At 38.8% G+C, this 16,787-nt stretch overlaps 1 protein-coding gene across 1 annotated transcript in view; it reads left to right on the forward strand.

Moving 5' to 3' along the window:
* Positions 1 to 14,981, forward strand: part of TRAPPC10 (trafficking protein particle complex subunit 10) — a 38,779-nt gene extending 23,798 nt beyond the window's left edge. Inside the window, exons 13-23 of the mRNA XM_074534487.1 lie at positions 779 to 891; positions 2,000 to 2,514; positions 4,921 to 5,062; positions 6,272 to 6,430; positions 7,464 to 7,693; positions 8,497 to 8,597; positions 8,946 to 9,072; positions 9,770 to 9,940; positions 11,317 to 11,494; positions 11,899 to 12,093; positions 12,943 to 14,981. Coding sequence (XP_074390588.1) covers positions 779 to 891; positions 2,000 to 2,514; positions 4,921 to 5,062; positions 6,272 to 6,430; positions 7,464 to 7,693; positions 8,497 to 8,597; positions 8,946 to 9,072; positions 9,770 to 9,940; positions 11,317 to 11,494; positions 11,899 to 12,093; positions 12,943 to 13,181 — 2,170 coding nt within the window. The 3' untranslated portion in view covers positions 13,182 to 14,981. The remainder of the gene's footprint in view (positions 1 to 778; positions 892 to 1,999; positions 2,515 to 4,920; positions 5,063 to 6,271; positions 6,431 to 7,463; positions 7,694 to 8,496; positions 8,598 to 8,945; positions 9,073 to 9,769; positions 9,941 to 11,316; positions 11,495 to 11,898; positions 12,094 to 12,942) is intronic.
* The last annotated feature ends 1,806 nt before the right edge of the window (positions 14,982 to 16,787 follow it).

Below are 16,787 nucleotides of genomic sequence, written 5' to 3' on the forward strand. Positions count from 1 at the left end.
ATCTGAGCTGAGACCCCTGAGTTATTTGATACCACAGAGTGTATTTTGGGGGTTGTTTTGTTGTGCTGATTTGTTATTGGTTTGTGTTCTTTTAGAACAAGACACTTTATACATGTCAGCCTCCTGTGCAAATTTGTTATTAAATAAAACAATGAAAGCTTTTCTAGATTTGAGCTGCAGTATTTACAAAATATTCTCACAGCACTTTTAAACACTCTTGAATTTTTCTGCTTCAGTGCAAATGCTCATAAGGAATCTGAGCCAGTAATATTGCATTCTTAGCTAAATAGTCAAGTGATCATTGATATCTCCAGCATTTAAAATTTTAAAGAATGTCTTGTGGCTTAGTTATGGTAAGTGGTGCTGTTACAGCTGGCAGGTTCTCAGCCAGGTAAATTGGAATAAAATAGAACACTCAAGATTATTTAGTGATAAATGTTGGCCAGTGGGATACAAGACACTGTGTCTTTAACTTGCACAGTGCATGGATTATTGTCAAATAATGAATTTTCTATGCTCATGAATCTTTTTAGATGAGGCAAGATTGCACTGGTTAATTATGGATCATATTTTTAGTAGTTCTGCTACAGAAGTATTGAGATTCTGCAATGCTCTCAGATGATGGTAAATCTTGCATTTTTTCTTTTCTAGTGGAAAAGTGCAGAGATGATAGCAGCAGGTCTTGTCTCTAAAGCTCAGAAAAGCAGTCCTTGAATATCTTGTTTTCAAATTTGTCATTGTTGTGGGTTTCTGTCTCCTGTTTCCTTAACTTCAGTAGTTATCTCCAAACAAGCAGCCTCTTAGCTGGTGATAATCACTTAACAGAAGAGGAACGCAAAAGATTTTGCCAAGAAATACTTGATTTTACCAATCAGCAAGCAGAGAACCAAGGTGAGTCTGGGTCTTAAAACTTCAGCTGCTCCAATCTGGTTGTTCCCTAAAGGTAGATGGGGAGGCTTTTTCTGATTAGGTTCATTATTTTGTGAGTAATTTCTGAACTTAGGTTTCTTAACTTGTAATTTTTGAACTTGTGATTTATAAATGTTTAAAGCATTTATAAATTTACACTAAATAAGAATAGTCAAAGATGAAAGGGTAATTAACATTTTCATCCTGCAAAGTCTTTGTTTTCCTTCAGTTATGTTTCTCTGCTTTAACAGCCCATCATTTATTGTGTGTTGAGTTTTTTCAATTCCTAACCTTTCTCTCTCAGTGCTAGCATGCAGGTGACAGCCCTGTCATGTTACATCCTGGATTTTGATATTAGATCTGTGCCCATCCACATTGCAGTTTATTATTTTGTCCATCCTGTTTCCTCTCTTTATTCTTCATACTGCTTCAGTAATATCTTTTTATCAGATATTAATCATAATTCAAATTTATATGGAATACTTCCTATAGATCTGCTTATTTTATATGCAGTAATATTTTACATACAGAAATATTTTATATGAAGAAATATGCAGAATTTTTTTCTTAATGATTTGATGTACCATAAGTAATATGTTACTTTAGACTTGATTCTTAATTAATTTTAGGTACTGCCTTAGGGTTGTTTTTGGAATATAGAAAAGAGAATGAAAACCCCTTGCACAGCAGAGCTGCTGGCTCAGGGCACCAGCCTGATCATTAGTTTCTTAAACTTGTACAAGCTCTGGGAAGCCTGATCATTAGTTTCTTAAACTTGTGCAAACTCTGGTCACTTAATGCTACTGTGTTCTGTATTAGTGAAATGTCAACTTCTGCTTGGACAATCTTTCTTAATTCAGTTGTTTTTAATAGCCTGGAAATGGAAATTGTAGTGTAAGTAAAACAAATCTTGGTGTCTTTCAACTCTCATGCAAGATAAAAAATTGGAAAGCAGTGATTTGTTGAGACATAATTATTGTTGAAAAGTTGTTGATCCATTCAATTCTAGGGATTAAATTTTAAAGAGAAAAATACTGCTCATCTCCAGCAGTACTGGAGAATAATAAAATCCCTATTTTTATCTTTGCAGGTCAAAAGGTTATATTGCCTATGCACTCCTTTGCCCAGCTGAAAACTCTGCATTTTGACCCTCCAAATGCTGTTGTGCACGTGGGTGGGAAGCTGTCCATCGAGTTGACTTTGCTGAGCCAAATGCCCATCCCTGTGCAGGTGGACCAGGTCGCCATCCACGTTCACTTCAGCATCGAGAAGAACAGCTACAGGAAAACGGCCGAGTGGCTCACCAAGCACAAAACTTCCAACGGTGTCATCAGCTTCCCTAGTGAAATGACAGGCTTGCCTTTGTGCAGAAACAGCCTGCCAGCCCTGGAGCTGGCTGAAATGTACGAGAGGAGCCCCTCAGATAACTCGTTGAACACAGCAGGAATCATCTGCAAGAACGCGCACATGCTGCTGCGGCGCCAGGAGAGCAGCAGCTCCCTGGACGTGCCCTCAGGGCTCACTTTGGAGGATGGGGCTCACGTCCTGAAGTGCAACAACTTGACTCTGGAGCCAGGGGACAATAAAATAACCTTCAATATTCAGGTATGTTTTTGTAGCTGGATGATTTTAGCACTCGTAGAAATGCTGGCTTAGGAAGAGCTTGTGCTGGGGAGTGGTGCCTGCTATTGTATATACAGGTATTGCTTCCTGTCACTCTTGGATTATCCATTCCCCTTGCAGCTTTCTGTTCTCTGCCATCATTTCCCTTGAAAGGATGCTGTTGTGTTCATGCTAAAACATACAGATGACTCTTCTACTTGAAATCATTTGAGTCAACCTTCCTAAACCTGTTTTAAACATCTTGACTATTGCTGCCAAAAATTGAACTGATAAATTCATATACAATATGATGTACTGCTCATGAAGTCTGCCTGTGCTGTTGAGGTTATTCAGAATAACATCTAAAAGCTTTGATGTGAATTCTTTTTCCAGCCATTCAGTGATTGTGTGGTTAAATTTGGTTGACAGCCTTTTCTCCTCTACAGAGGGTGGTAGAATAATTCTTGGGGGATGCATTAAACCTACCTGCAACAAGTTGAGATCAGCTACAAGTATTAGAATGTAAAAGATGTTAGAATTAAAATTGTCCCCATTAGTCATCATCTAAGATTACTAACTTATTAGTTATCATCTGTGGAATGGCAATGCAGTCATTTGAACTGCCTACTGACTTAATTTCTGAGGTTTCTCATCCTTTCAAAGGATTGAGACAGGTTAATGGGATTTGGGCCAGAGGCCTTGGTGGCTGGAAATGCCATATTCTGTAAAATGAATTCACATGTATGTAAAAGTGGATTTCAGATGAAGAGAGCTGTTAGGGACTGCACTGACCTGGCATTTGGGGTTAGTGTGATCAGGATGTAATTGGAAACACCAGGAGAAGAGATGGATGAAAAGCTAGATAGAGATCTGCTTTGAATTTGTCTGATCTGCTTTGAATTTGTCTGTTTCTGCTGTGAATCTGGTGGCCACTGGAGGATGGACAGCATTACTTTTATAACTTTGTCTTTTTCCCAACCTTCCTTTCAAGAAAAGAGCTTTGCATGGGAAGACTGCTCAGTGTGAATCCCACAATATAGTTGTTTAAGGCATGATTTACCTGTCCTTAAAGGGAAAATCTGACCATGTTATAATTTCAACAGTGTATTATTAGATAAAACAATGACAGCTTCTCTAGATTTGAGCTGCAGTGTTTACAAAATATTTGCTAAAAATTCATTATCATTGTAGTAATACACTGTGTCACTTCTACTGGGTTACACAGCTGGCCAGGGGGTAGAAACTGCTGACAACTTATTTTCTGGATTTTCTTAAAGTAATGCTTAATTGCACCATTTCTGCAGGAAGAGGAATGACTGTGCTTCTGTGACCCAGAGGGAGTTTGATCATTTCTGTAGACCTTACACTGATGATTAACATTATTTATGCTGACAGCAATCTTCCAAATTTTTCCAAGCCTTAAAAGAGATCAGAAAGCTTTGTCTAAATTCTTTAGACCAATATTCCCATCCCATGCTAAGATTTAAAGTATGTGTATATTATGTATTACTTTATTCATGCTTTTCTGGTTTTTTAGGGCTAAAATGTAGTGACTTTAATGTCAGAATGCATAATACTGAATTTCAGTCTGGATTTGCCATGCAAGTAACTGCATGAGGTTTGGCTGTTGACTTGGTACAGCTTTTCTCCATAACTTGCAGACTTATTTAATTCTACCCAGCATTGTTATTTATGTATTACACTTGGAAGGTGGCACATGAACAAAAGAAACATTTCCCATTCCCTAGCAGTCTCTAAGAGCAAATAGAATCAAGAATAAATATACTACAAGGTGTTGCAGATTTGCTTTTGTTTTTAATCTTATTGAGAAAAATCCAGAATCCCATTACTCAGGGTATGGGAAGAGTTGGAAATTAAATATGTATGTGTTACTTTCTTGTAAACATTGACTCAGGGTGTGTGGTGGGGAGTGTATGAAATCAATAGCAGTGAAAGCTGTGCCTTAGATAAATGCTGTGGGATTTTACAATTGTTTTTATGAATTAGCCAAATAAGCACAGGTGTTGTTTAGGTACTTAAAAATGTTTTTTTATGTATGTTGCACTTTGGGGGGTAACCAACCAACAAACAAGGCAAAACACCTCAAAGTAACAAACTGACAACATAACTATTACATTAGTTATCCTGATTGTTAGTGCTGGTTAATTATGATGTTTTCTCTTGAATCAGACAGCACCCTAGAGCTTCTGTCTTAGTGGGGCAAAAGGTGCTCCTTTGTGTAAATCTTGTCATTTACTCAGAAAACTGAGCTTTCTGAAATCTGCAGTTTTAACTTACAAACCCAAAGTACCTGATAAAAATGAGATGGAAACATGCTGTTCTTTAACAGAGGACTTGTTCCAGGAGTATTTTCTTAAACTTAAAAAAATCAAATGTTTTTCTTCCAAGGCCAAAGAACCTGGGACATACACGCTCAGGCAGCTGTGCACTTCAGTGGGCAAGGTGCAGTTTGTCCTTCTTCACATCTACCCCATCGTGCAGTACGATGTGTACTCCCAGGAGCCCCAGCTCAAAGTGGAGCCCATGACTGGTAGGTGCAGTGGCTGTGCTGAAACTGCTTTGATGATTCCTCTTGTGCTCCTGTGAGAAAGTGTTTCATGGCTTCAGTATTACTCAGTTTGCCTTACTCTGCCTTGTGAGTCTAAAATCCAGCCTTGCTTTTCAAATTACCCATCATCATGTCCTGCCAGTGATGGCCCATTTTGGACAGCTGATTGCAGTGCTTGGCTCTGGACACAGAGTGTCACTTTTGAACCTTGATTTGAGCATGCATTGTCACTGAAATATCAAGTGAGATTTGAGCTGCCACACTGACCAGAAATGAATATTTACATTTGTGATTGACTGAGCTACTTGTTGGTTGTGATCACATGATCAGTTAGGCTGGAAAATACCTCTGCGATTGAGTCCAGCCTATGGCCAAACACCACCTTGTCACCCAGATCATGGCTGTGTGTGCCACATCCAGTCTTCCCTTTAAACACCTCCAGGGACAGTGACCACTTCCCTGGGCAGCCCATTCCAATGTGTATTCTCCCTTTCTGTGGAGAAATTCCTCCAAACTTAATACTAGAGTCCCTTTGATATTTACAAGAAATAAGTAAGGAGTGGAATTCTGTACTAGAGAGGATATAAACTTACTAAAAATGAATACTGAGTGCATCCATTGGTTTCAGAGAAAGCTGAGCACTAGTTGTTGCAGTGTTTATTAAAGTTAATAGTGATTTGTTTTCAGCCTACTGAGAGTGGCAGCTGAGGAGTTAATACAAATTTTGTGCTGTCATTCCAGGTTGCAGTGTGTGGCTAAGGAAAGACAGGCATATTGGGTATATATCAAATTAGGGACCCCTGTGAAACTGATAGCTGTGATTCTGTGTGCACACTGGCATTCCTGTTGTGCTGATCATGTTAATACAGCACGTGGGTGTGACTGGAATCACAGAGCTGTCTGCAACCTGGAGAACTTTAAAAGCTTAGTAAATTCTTTGGGGTTATTGAATTTCACTAAAATCTGTCTAGAGAGCTCATCTAAGCCATCCAAGATGCAGTGGGTTTGAGCTCTCAGGCTGAAATGTGGTTTTCCCACAAGTTGTATCTGAGCTGGGTTTAATGTGTCCCATAACAGCAAAACCCCACTCTTGTAAGTTACCCCAGTGTGTGATCAGCTGTCTGTTAACAAGGCTTAGTGCATTGTCACCACGTGCTGGGATCTGTTAACAATTCCTGCTGTGTCCTGCAGAGAGCCTTTTGGCTGGCATCCCCCAGAAGGTGAAGTTCACAGTGACCACTGGGCACTACAGCATGAAGAGCGGGGACGCTCTGCAGCTGAGCAACGCCGACGCCATGCCCATCCTGTACCACCCCGAGAGCAAGGCTGTCATCTACTCCAACACCAGGGGTAAGCAGGAACTGGAAACCATCATCTTTAAAAGGCTCACAAGTTCAGGCATCCTGAAGCTTAATACTTACAGCATTAAGAACGCTGACACTGTAAATAGTCATTATTAAGAACAATTGTAGGAATTTACAACTGAGTATTTCAGTCTCAAGTTTTCACCCTCAAAGTAGTAGTTTGAATTTTGAGAAACACAACTGGACAATTTTAGTTCCACTGATGAAATCCAGAAAGCATGTGAAACTGCTTGTGTGTCCAAGGTTGCTTGAAGTGGAATGATGAGGCTTAACAAGGTGCTTTCATGTCACAGACATCTTTTGTGTAAAATCCTTTCTTTAGGATTTTTCTCCTTTCTGAGAAGCTGTGGCTTCAGCAACAAAATGTAAACAATGGTTATCTGCTGCTGTGGAATGCAACAGGTGCACCTGTGATTGGTCTTCTGTAGATGTTTGGATTTACTGACCACTCACGGCAGAGCTTTTCTTGCTTTCTGCCTAGACACAAAACTTTGTTATTGATTCCTTTTCTATTCTTAGGGTAGTTAGCTTCTGAGAACTTTCTCTCTATTTCTTTTTAGTATAGTTATAATGTAATATATATCATAAAATAATAAATCAAGCCTTCTGAACATGAAGTCAACATTCTCGTCTCTCTCTTCACCCTGAAAAACCCTTGCAAGCCCTGTAACACTTTCACTTTGTAGAAACTTAATAAGTGTCTTATGATGGGCTAAAGTAGCTCTTCAGCTGGTTTGAAGTTTGTTGTTAAATTGCCCTCTCAGTTCTTTCCTGAACATTAGGAGCCTTTTATTACGTGGAATGTGGTGGTTAACTTCCTGCAGTTAAAGAAGGATAGAGCATTACTCCTGCAAAGTTAAATATTTAACATGTGTAGATTATAGCTGGTTTGAAGAGATTACTGTGGAGTTTTTTAACATGGTTTCTCATTGCTGTTTTTGCAAACATTGCTGAGAAGTGGTTATGGAACCACATATTTTTCTAATATTTTCTTTCTATCCCATTCTACACATCTGTAGAAAAGATCTCAGAGTCATCATTAAGGATTCAGTCTTCTGAGAAGATCACAAGCATCAGCTTGCCAGTGGCCCCTGCTTACCATGTGATTGAATTTGAACTAGAAGTCATGTATTTGCCATCAGCCACACAATCTGCAGTGGAGAAGGAAAATACTTCAAATAAAGAAAATCACAGGAAAAACAAAGAGAAGCAGAAACAGGACAACTGCATGGCTACTGTTGATCAAAAAGTAAGGTGTAGTTGTAACTTTTTTATTATGAAATGTATTTGATTGCAGGGGTAAACACTTCATGAAGTAGAAGTTGTGAGGGGGAACTTACTTTTTTGGAACTTATTTTCTTTTAAAAGAAGACATATGCAAAAATCATACTGAATGTTAAAATGTAAAGAAATTGTAAATATAAGCAGAAATATACACTGTTGGTAATAAATTGTCAACTGTTCCCTTGGCTAGTAATCTAACTTTTAGTGTTTTAACACAGTTTATAAAGCATGGAGGGTACCTGTGTCTTTGTAAAAGGTAGCATGGTGGTCTTTTAATTCCAGCTTCTGATTTATGGGAAAGATGAAGTCAAGTGTGCTGCTTCAAATTAAAATAAATATACATTAAATGCATTTATAAAAATATTTTGATCTATTAAATTATTATAAAGACATTTAAATAATAGATCTTACAGCAGTTTATTTGATACTGACCTTTATGGGGGTAAAGGTGTCAGAGATGCCATTGGTGTCCTTTTTTTTTCTTCTATTCCTCTTCCTTTTTTTATAGTCTTTAGAACTGAGTATGTCAGCTCCTAGAGGAAAAGCTGCTTTGAGATTTCATATCCCACTCACAGGCAAACAAAAACCTGTCTTTTTTGAGATTAGATTTTACATACTGATTTTTAAAAAATGTTTATTTCTTCACCTCCTGGATGCATTAGATATAGACACTTGATGAGAAAAGTTTCATTTAGAAGTAGAAGAAAAGCAAAATCATTGTGCCAAAGACAATTGCAAATAAGAACTGTGTTCCCTCTTTTCCTGTAGGTGACCATTGATTGTCCTTGGTCAATTTACTCCACTATTATTGCATTAACATTCTGCATACCCTTCAATGCCAAGCATTCCTTGCTGTCAGCTGGCAAACGGTAATGTACTCATTATTTATTTATTGTTTCTTTCTTCTTACAAAGTATGGAGCTGTATGAGGTTTCATAACTCATATTTATAGCAGGTTTTTTAAGAATATATAAGTTGGGCTTTCACTATCTTCCCTGTGGAAGCTGGTGCATTTCCTTTCGTGTTCTTTCATGACAATAAAACAAATTTGTGGTTTTGGAAATAAGACCACAGGATGAGCCCAGTTATCCTGTTTGTGTGTAGTTTGGCTTTGTTTACTGTGAAAGAGGATGTTTTGCAGCCTTGTTTTATGAACATGGACTTTTCCAATGTAACTCCTCAGTTTTTATTGAAAAAAACTGTGTTGCATTTTTCAGGAAATATGTGCAAGTCTGTGTACAGAATTTGTCAGAACTCTGTTTCCAGCTTTCAGACTGCAGCCTAAAAAATTCTGCTGAGTGTACAGATTTGCAGCTGGTACCTCTTAACCCTGCATCTCAACAGGTAAAATTCACTTGCTGGTTTATTCAATTTATTCATCTTATGGTTGCAGTTTGTCATTGGGTTTTAGGAAAAAAAAATCAGGCAAAGACAGATTTCCAATTAAATACAGCTGTAAACCAGTTGAGTTGCAGAACAGTTTCTTACCACAGAATTATAGAATGGTTTGGGTTGGATGGGGATTTGAAGACGAGCAAGTTTCAATCCCCTGCCCTGGATTGGGGATTGAAACAGCTTCCACTGGACCAGGATGCTCAGAGCCCCATCCAACCTGGCCTTGAACACTTCCAGGGATGGGGTATCCACAAGTTCCCTGGGCAGCCTTGAAGTTTCTTTCAGCCTTGTCTGAACATATTAAATTGTTCAGTCTTGGTGCCTAGAAAAAGTAAGGAAGGAGATATTAATAATTTTATTAAATTTTTAAATAGTTTAAAATATGAAATTGAACTTCAGTGAATGTGAAGTGTTTCCTCTTGAAACATTTGATTCTGACAGTGAAATGGATGCTTCCTTTTACAAAGATGTGCATTGTGAAAAAGATTCACTGTTAGTCATTTTGTTCCGTATTTCCCTAATGATTTATTGAGTTTGTTTCTCTAAACTGTACCAATGTTAGAACAGACAAACATATTCATGTGTGCAATTTCCTCTCCTTTCTCAGAGGAAGGAAGCAGCTAACACTCTAAACATTCTCTTTCAGGTTGTGTACAGTAAGCAATCAATATTCTTTGTATGGGAATTGAAGTGGACAAAAGAGCTTCCTCTCTCCTTGCAGTGCCTGTTTTCAGTCAGCTTTTGTCCAGCTACCTCTGAAGAACAGTCTCTTATCTTGAAGCCGTTCACTTATGAATTCCAAGTGGAAAATTTTTTTGTAAGTACTCCCCAAACTTATAGGGTACCATATCTTAACTGAGTATGGTTTCCTAAGAAATTAAAAGGAAAAATCAAGAAATATGTTAGAAAAATTCTGTTTATATCATGAGGTTGATACCTACTTAGAATCATTGGAAAGTCAGTTTGTGAGTGACAGAGCTGCAGCCTGATGTGATGTGGTGAAATCACATCCTTGCCACAGAAATGTGGTAGAGCTGTAACACTTGTGCTTAATTGTGTTCCATTTTTTACTGTTCTCACCTTTCTGGGTTGGTGCCATGGAGGGTGTCTGCAGCTTACTGAGCTGCTTTTTCCCTGCTGGCTTAAGATTGTGCTCTCCACAGCAAATTGCAATTTCCAAAATATCTTTGCTATTGAAAGCATCTGAGTAGTTTTTTGCAGTGCTTGAGATGAGCTCCTCTAATGAAATATTTAGGGTTTTCTAGGCCATTATCTGAAATATTCTTCTTCCCATTTATGGACAAACATTTTATTCCTTTGATCAGCTAGGAAGCTTATAGGCTAGGTAGAATTCCTTTAATAGGAAGTTTTATCAACATTATTTAATCTCATCTCTAAACTCAGTGTTCCCCTTTGTGATGCTTGGGTGAAAAGCAGCATCATGAGGAGACTCTTGTTTTTTAAATCCTTTTGTCTGTTTTCAGTGTTTCTACCTGCTTGTTGCAAACTGTCATTGAGCAACATTTCAGGTGTTTGTTTGCCTACTGCCATGTAACAAGCATTTTTGGCTCCTCTATCAGCATCTTTCTGGAGTTTTTAAAGACAACTACCTGTGTGAAACAGTGGGGGTTTTCTGGTAGAAATTTAATTTTGTAGGAATTAAAAATCAGTTCTTTAATGTGGGCACTGTTATTCCAGGGACTATGACAGGAGGAGGGATGAAGTAGTTCTGTATTACTCAGAATCTGAGTGATGTGTCTGTAAAGGGAGGAACTAAGAAACTGATAAAAATTGTTTAAATAGTAAGATTGGTGGCTATTTAGGAGCATTGAAAGGCTGTGTTAAAGTACAGAAGTGAAGGAAAAAATGATATTTTCACTGTTGGTATCAAAAATAGGTTGAATCAAGTTTGATTTGTTGTACTGGAAGATGTCCCTGCCCATGGCAGGTTGGACCCAGATGATCTTTAAGGCCCCTACTATTGCACAGCATTCCAGGATTCCATGTTCTATGATTTTATTAAACTGAGCAAGAAAATGAAGTGAACATTACTTATAAGGGATTCTTGCATTAAGAAGATGTAACATGATGTGTCTGTTATGTGTAAAGTTGGTACTGTACCCATTGTCCAGTTCACTTTAAACACAAATAAAAGCCCTTTTTCCTTGATAACAGCTGTTTTCTTCCTGACAGACATTGTACCATGTGAAAACTGAAATCTTCCCACCCTTGGATGCAGAGTACTGTAAAACAGGCTCACTCTGCTCCTTAGAGGTGTCCATCACCCGGCTTGTGGAGCTCTCTGAGGTTGACAGAGATGAAGCATTAACAGAATCAGATGGATATTGCACAACAAAACTTATGTATGAAGGTAAGACTATTTTTCTTAAGCATTTTAATAAATTTCCCCCTAATTTTTTCTTGACAATGACATTTGCCAGACTCGCTGTGGCATAAATTCCTTTATTGTGGGTACAGCTGCTTGTGGGTAAAGCAGTTTACATTTTGCAAGACTGGGAATATTTTATTTTCCCCTCATTAATCTGCCTTCCAGTGGAGTAGAAATGTTCTTCAGACTGGATGGATACATGCTTGTGGTCCAACTGTGGTCCCCTCTGTGTAGGGCTGTTTTCTTACCTTGCACAGCTCTTCACACATAAAATCTGGTGGGCTTTTAGATGTTGCTAAAATGTAGATTTTCAAAGTGCTCTAAAACTATCCTGAGTTCCATTTTTCACAGAAGAACTTTATAGTGTTTTCTCTTTATTCTTGCAGTTGTTGACAACAGCAGTAACTGGGCAGTCTGTGGAAAAAGCTCTGGAGTGATTTCTATGCCTGTAGCACCTCGAGCAACTCACAAAGTGCACATGGAAGTGATGCCACTGTTTGCTGGGCATCTGCCTTTCCCTGATGTCAGATTGTTTAAATACCTCCCTCACCATTCTGCTCACTCCATGCAGCTTGATGCTGGTAAGGCCATTTTGATCATGTGGCTATTTACAGAAATTACTCTGCTTTTCCTCTGTTCTTGTAAAGAGAAAAGCAAAGCAAGAGATACACTGACAATACATGAACCAGGTACTCACAGGTGTCTTTGCTACCTTCACACACAGTCCTAAATTCAAACTTGCTCTAAGGGGAGCTTTGAATTTGGGTTGCCACCTAAATTTTTGAGGAGGAATAATAAATGCATTGTTCTCTTATGTTTCCTTTAAAGATTAGTATGCAAATGAGTTGTCATTGGATTTATAATCAAGTGAAAACTGTTTGATAACCCTCTAATCCTGAGGTTCCATTTTCTCTAAATGGTGTGTGTCTTCATTAGCTTTGAGATTTTTTCCCTGTTTTCAAGGGATTGAATGTGAAATAAAAGAACTGCTGTAAACATGGGCCATTCAGTTAGATGCAGAGTTGAAATTACCACAGCCATGTAGAGTATTTATCTGTACTGAGTGAAAATTCGCTCATAGAAACAATATAGCTTTTGTCAATGGAGCAGTCAGTGTGCATCCTTCTAGCTTGTGACAGGTAGAAATTCACTCAGAGAAGCAACAGAACGTTTTGTCAATGGGGCAGCCAGTGTGCATCCTTCTAGCTTGTGACAGGTCATGCTATTGAAATCTTAAATACTGAAATTCTGAACCAGTAAAATTCACTCTGTTACATCTGGAGCTGGCCAAAAGTGTGCACAGACTGCTACCTCAGCGGAGATGATCAATAACTCTGAATATGTGTTAAGCTGACTGTCAGAGCTCTGAAATGACCTTTTAGACTTAATTGGTAGAATAAAGCTCTGTTTTTCCTTTTGTTTCCAAACAGATAGCTGGATTGAAAATGATAACCTGTCTGTGGACAAGAATGTGGACGAGCAGGCTGACAGCAGCAGCATCAGGAGCAGGGGCAGCCTGCACTCCACAGCCAGCGGGGAGCACAAGGGGCTGCCCATGCCCCGGCTCCAGCCCTTCTCCCCGGGCCAGGTCTTCAACAGCAGCACAGGGATGCAAATCCTGGTCATTCCCAGCAAGGACGACCACGTTCTGGAGGTCAACGTCACGTGACAGCTCGGAGTGACACCAGGAACCCCTTAGGAACTGGATCTGAAAGCACTTTATGGGATAATGACCTGCTCAGTCCTCGTTGCAACATTAACTCCAGGCGTGTACTGGCCGTGGAAGCAGCAGACAATTGTATCAATTTCAATGTACAGTGAGCCTTGTGTCAGCTAGTTTATATTGCCACTTTAGTATGTTTCGTGTCAGCTGTTGGGTTTTCTTCCTGCAGTCACATCCCTGCATCACAACAACCAACACAGGGCAACAAAAAGCAAAAAAATCCAAATCTTTGGACCACTTCTTTATTTTTGTTGGGCAGCTGAGAGATTTGTTTCATGCTTCCTACATATTTTAGAATGTAGAGTTGGATGATGTAATTATCCAAATCTTGAATTTTTTTGTAATAATTTACAGGCTTTTCCACACATGTGCCAGAAACATAACAGAGCATACAACAACACATTCACTGGTGTAACAGTTGCTTTTCTGGTTTGCTTTTATTTTGTTTGTTTGATCATTGTTAATTCCTGCCATTGCAATTTTATATTAAACTTCCATCATTTGCATACTTAGATGCATGGAAGAGCTACTGCTATAAACAATCTTAACTGAACAAAATTCCTTATTTTTCTGAGGCTTTCTCCTTCACAGAGTAGACACTGTGATGTCACATATATGATTTTTTTTTTTGGGGGTGGGCTTTGGGTTATCCTCTTGCATATTTCTTACCAAAGAAAGATATTGATAGGATTTAATAATAAATTATTTGGCTTATTGAGTTCCCAGATTAATTTCTTTTATTACCATTTCCAAGTGGCTTGGTTTGCTGCCTCAATTTTGAAGTTGGGGCAAAAATTTCACTATGATGTGATACTTGAACAGTCAACCTTTCATCATAAAGGCTTAGTGTAATTATTACTGATTAGAGGCCAGACTTGTGCATTCATGATGAAAGAAGGAGGTTGGTTTGATACAGGAAAGCTTGCAGATGTAGAATAATCGTGAAGCAAAGTTAAAACATGTAACTTAAAGAATTTCATTATTTATATCTGAAATGTAAATACAAAAAATGTAAAAAAAAAAAGTGTAATTTTTGTGAATGTTGCAAATTCACCTGTGACTGGAAAAATTACAACTTCTTCTGATGTCCTGCTTCTGATATTGAAACTTGTGCATTTAATGTGAGAATGACCTTTTCTACTTGCAGATCTATAATGGTGCGTTGTCAACAGACTCCACAGAGGAAACAGTCCCATGTCAAACACTTGTCAGCAAAACTGAAGTGAGGAGCTGCTCATTAGACAAACTCATTGTTATTATTTGCTTTTCTTCTGCTAAATTACAAAGGGGAAATAAAAAAACAACCCCTCTTTGAAAGAAGAATCACAAATAAGTTGAAAAAGGAATAGGCACCCTGCACTGGTCTAAACATTTTACTTTAATTTTATTTTTTATTTAAAATTCTAATTAGATGTATAAAGTAGACCTGCTAGCTGAAAATGTTCTTATTATGCATCTTCTTTCTGTGAAGGAATGCCCTTTCTCTGTGGAAATCATACCATTTTATTCTGGATAAAACCCAAAGCATCATTTAGTGCGAATGACTGCTGGGATTCTCTGACTGGAAAAGGTAACAAGTTAGTGACTTTGACACTGCAGGTATTATTAATTCCATTTTCATGGTTTGCTATTAAATCATTTTTCACATTGTTCTGTAATATACTGTTAGATCAAACACATTGTACTAAGATTGTTTAATGAAATTGTAAGCGTTACAGTTCTAAATATACATGTTTTAAAAAGAAATCACCTTCTCTGCTCTGTGAGTTCTCTTTGGTCTAGAGAAGTGATTGCTTCATCTGTTTTAACCAAAGCTGCTTTTGTCTGCCAAAATCAGGTTTGTTACCTGGTGTGCAATTGCACACTCAAGAGAGACATTGCTTATTTATTTATTTCGGAGTTGCCCAAACCTGGAGCCTCCACAGTATTCCACAAATCCAGCACACCCCTCCAGACTTTTCCTGCTGTTATTTATACACAGAAATTCAGTGTTGGCAACCTCCCAGGTAGAGCCCCTCTATTATGAATGGTTAGTAATTTCCACACAAATTGTGGAAATTATTTCTGATTTCTGTGCATCCTCCAGGGAAGAGTCTTTACCTGGGCAGGGTCTTTTTGCCCTGTAGGTCTGACTTTTAGTATTATAATAAGTTGTTTACTATAATTATTATATTAACAATAATAATTATGCATTATTATTATAATACAATCAGTTATAGGATACCTGGACCTGAGTCTTTGCCAGGTTAGCAACATATACATAAGACACACATTCATATCTCGATTTACTGCATCCTTAAAGCTCATTAGTTATAATGAGCTCATCAGCTCATTAGGATATCCATAACTAAGGGACACTGCTATTTGTACTACCAATTAATTCTCCTTCCTTGCTGATTAGGCTTGGAAGTATACAAAGATCAACCATCAAAGAACATCCTGACTTAATTTTGACATATTCCACATTTTGCAACACTAACACCTGTGGGTGATCCAAGGACCCAGCTGAAGGAGCACAGACAGTAAGGATTTAATGGATTGCTAAGCCTCAAACACCAATTACCATTCAAATGGGAAACACCAAGGTAGGGCAGCATCTTTCTGGTGCCAGTTTTGCTGTTCAGGTCCATGGTGGCCACACAAGCCCCAGTGCGGGTGCAGAAGTGGGGTCATGGAGCAGGCAAGACCAAGAGAGGGGGACTGAGACCACCAAGGACCCCAAAGCAGCCCCTGACACCCTCTGGAACTCTCGCTCAGCAGGTGCTGTGTACCTTGTGTCAGACATAAAGAATTCCCTTCCTGGGGAGGGATCTGGGTGTTCCAATGCTGATCTGACTGTACATAATCTGGGGAACTTTTTGTTCTGTGGGCCCCCATCCCCAAAGGATCGAGACTGTGACCATCTCTCTGACCAAGGGACATTGAAACATAAACACTCAAGTCTCATCACTAAATCCATGGGTGGTGTTGTTTCCACTATCTACTCTTACCCATTCTTTCCCTTTCTTTCTTTTCCTTAAGTATTTTCTTAGTGATATTTTTACACTTTCATTGAAAACAATCAAACTAGCCATCAACATCCTTTCCACTGCAACAAAACTGCTTTAAAATAAACCTCTCACATCTGTGCACCGGGCATTCAGCGTTTGTTGCATTCTAATTACAGAATCTCGGAATAGTCAGGGTTGGAGTGACCAGTCTATTCCTGCCAAGGCAGGGTCACCCAGAGCAGTGACACAGAGCACATCAGGTGGCTCTGGAATGTCTCCAGAAAGGGAACTCTGTGTCCTCCCTCAGCAGCTGTTCCAGAGCTCTGCCACCCTCAACGTAAACAAATTCTTCCTCACGTTGAGGTGAAACTCCTTGTGTTTTATTTTACAGCCACTGCTCCTCATTCTGATGCTGGCCACCACTGAAAAGAGCCTGGCAACATCCTCTGACACCCACCTTGGGTATACTGATATGGATTGATAAACTCTCTCAGCCCTCTCTTCTCCAGAATAAACAGGCCCAGCTCTCACAGCCACTCCAAGGCATTTATACTAAAAAGTA

Source organism: Zonotrichia albicollis, chromosome 2 (genome assembly GCF_047830755.1).
Source record: "Zonotrichia albicollis isolate bZonAlb1 chromosome 2, bZonAlb1.hap1, whole genome shotgun sequence".
NCBI lineage: Eukaryota > Metazoa > Chordata > Aves > Passeriformes > Passerellidae > Zonotrichia > Zonotrichia albicollis.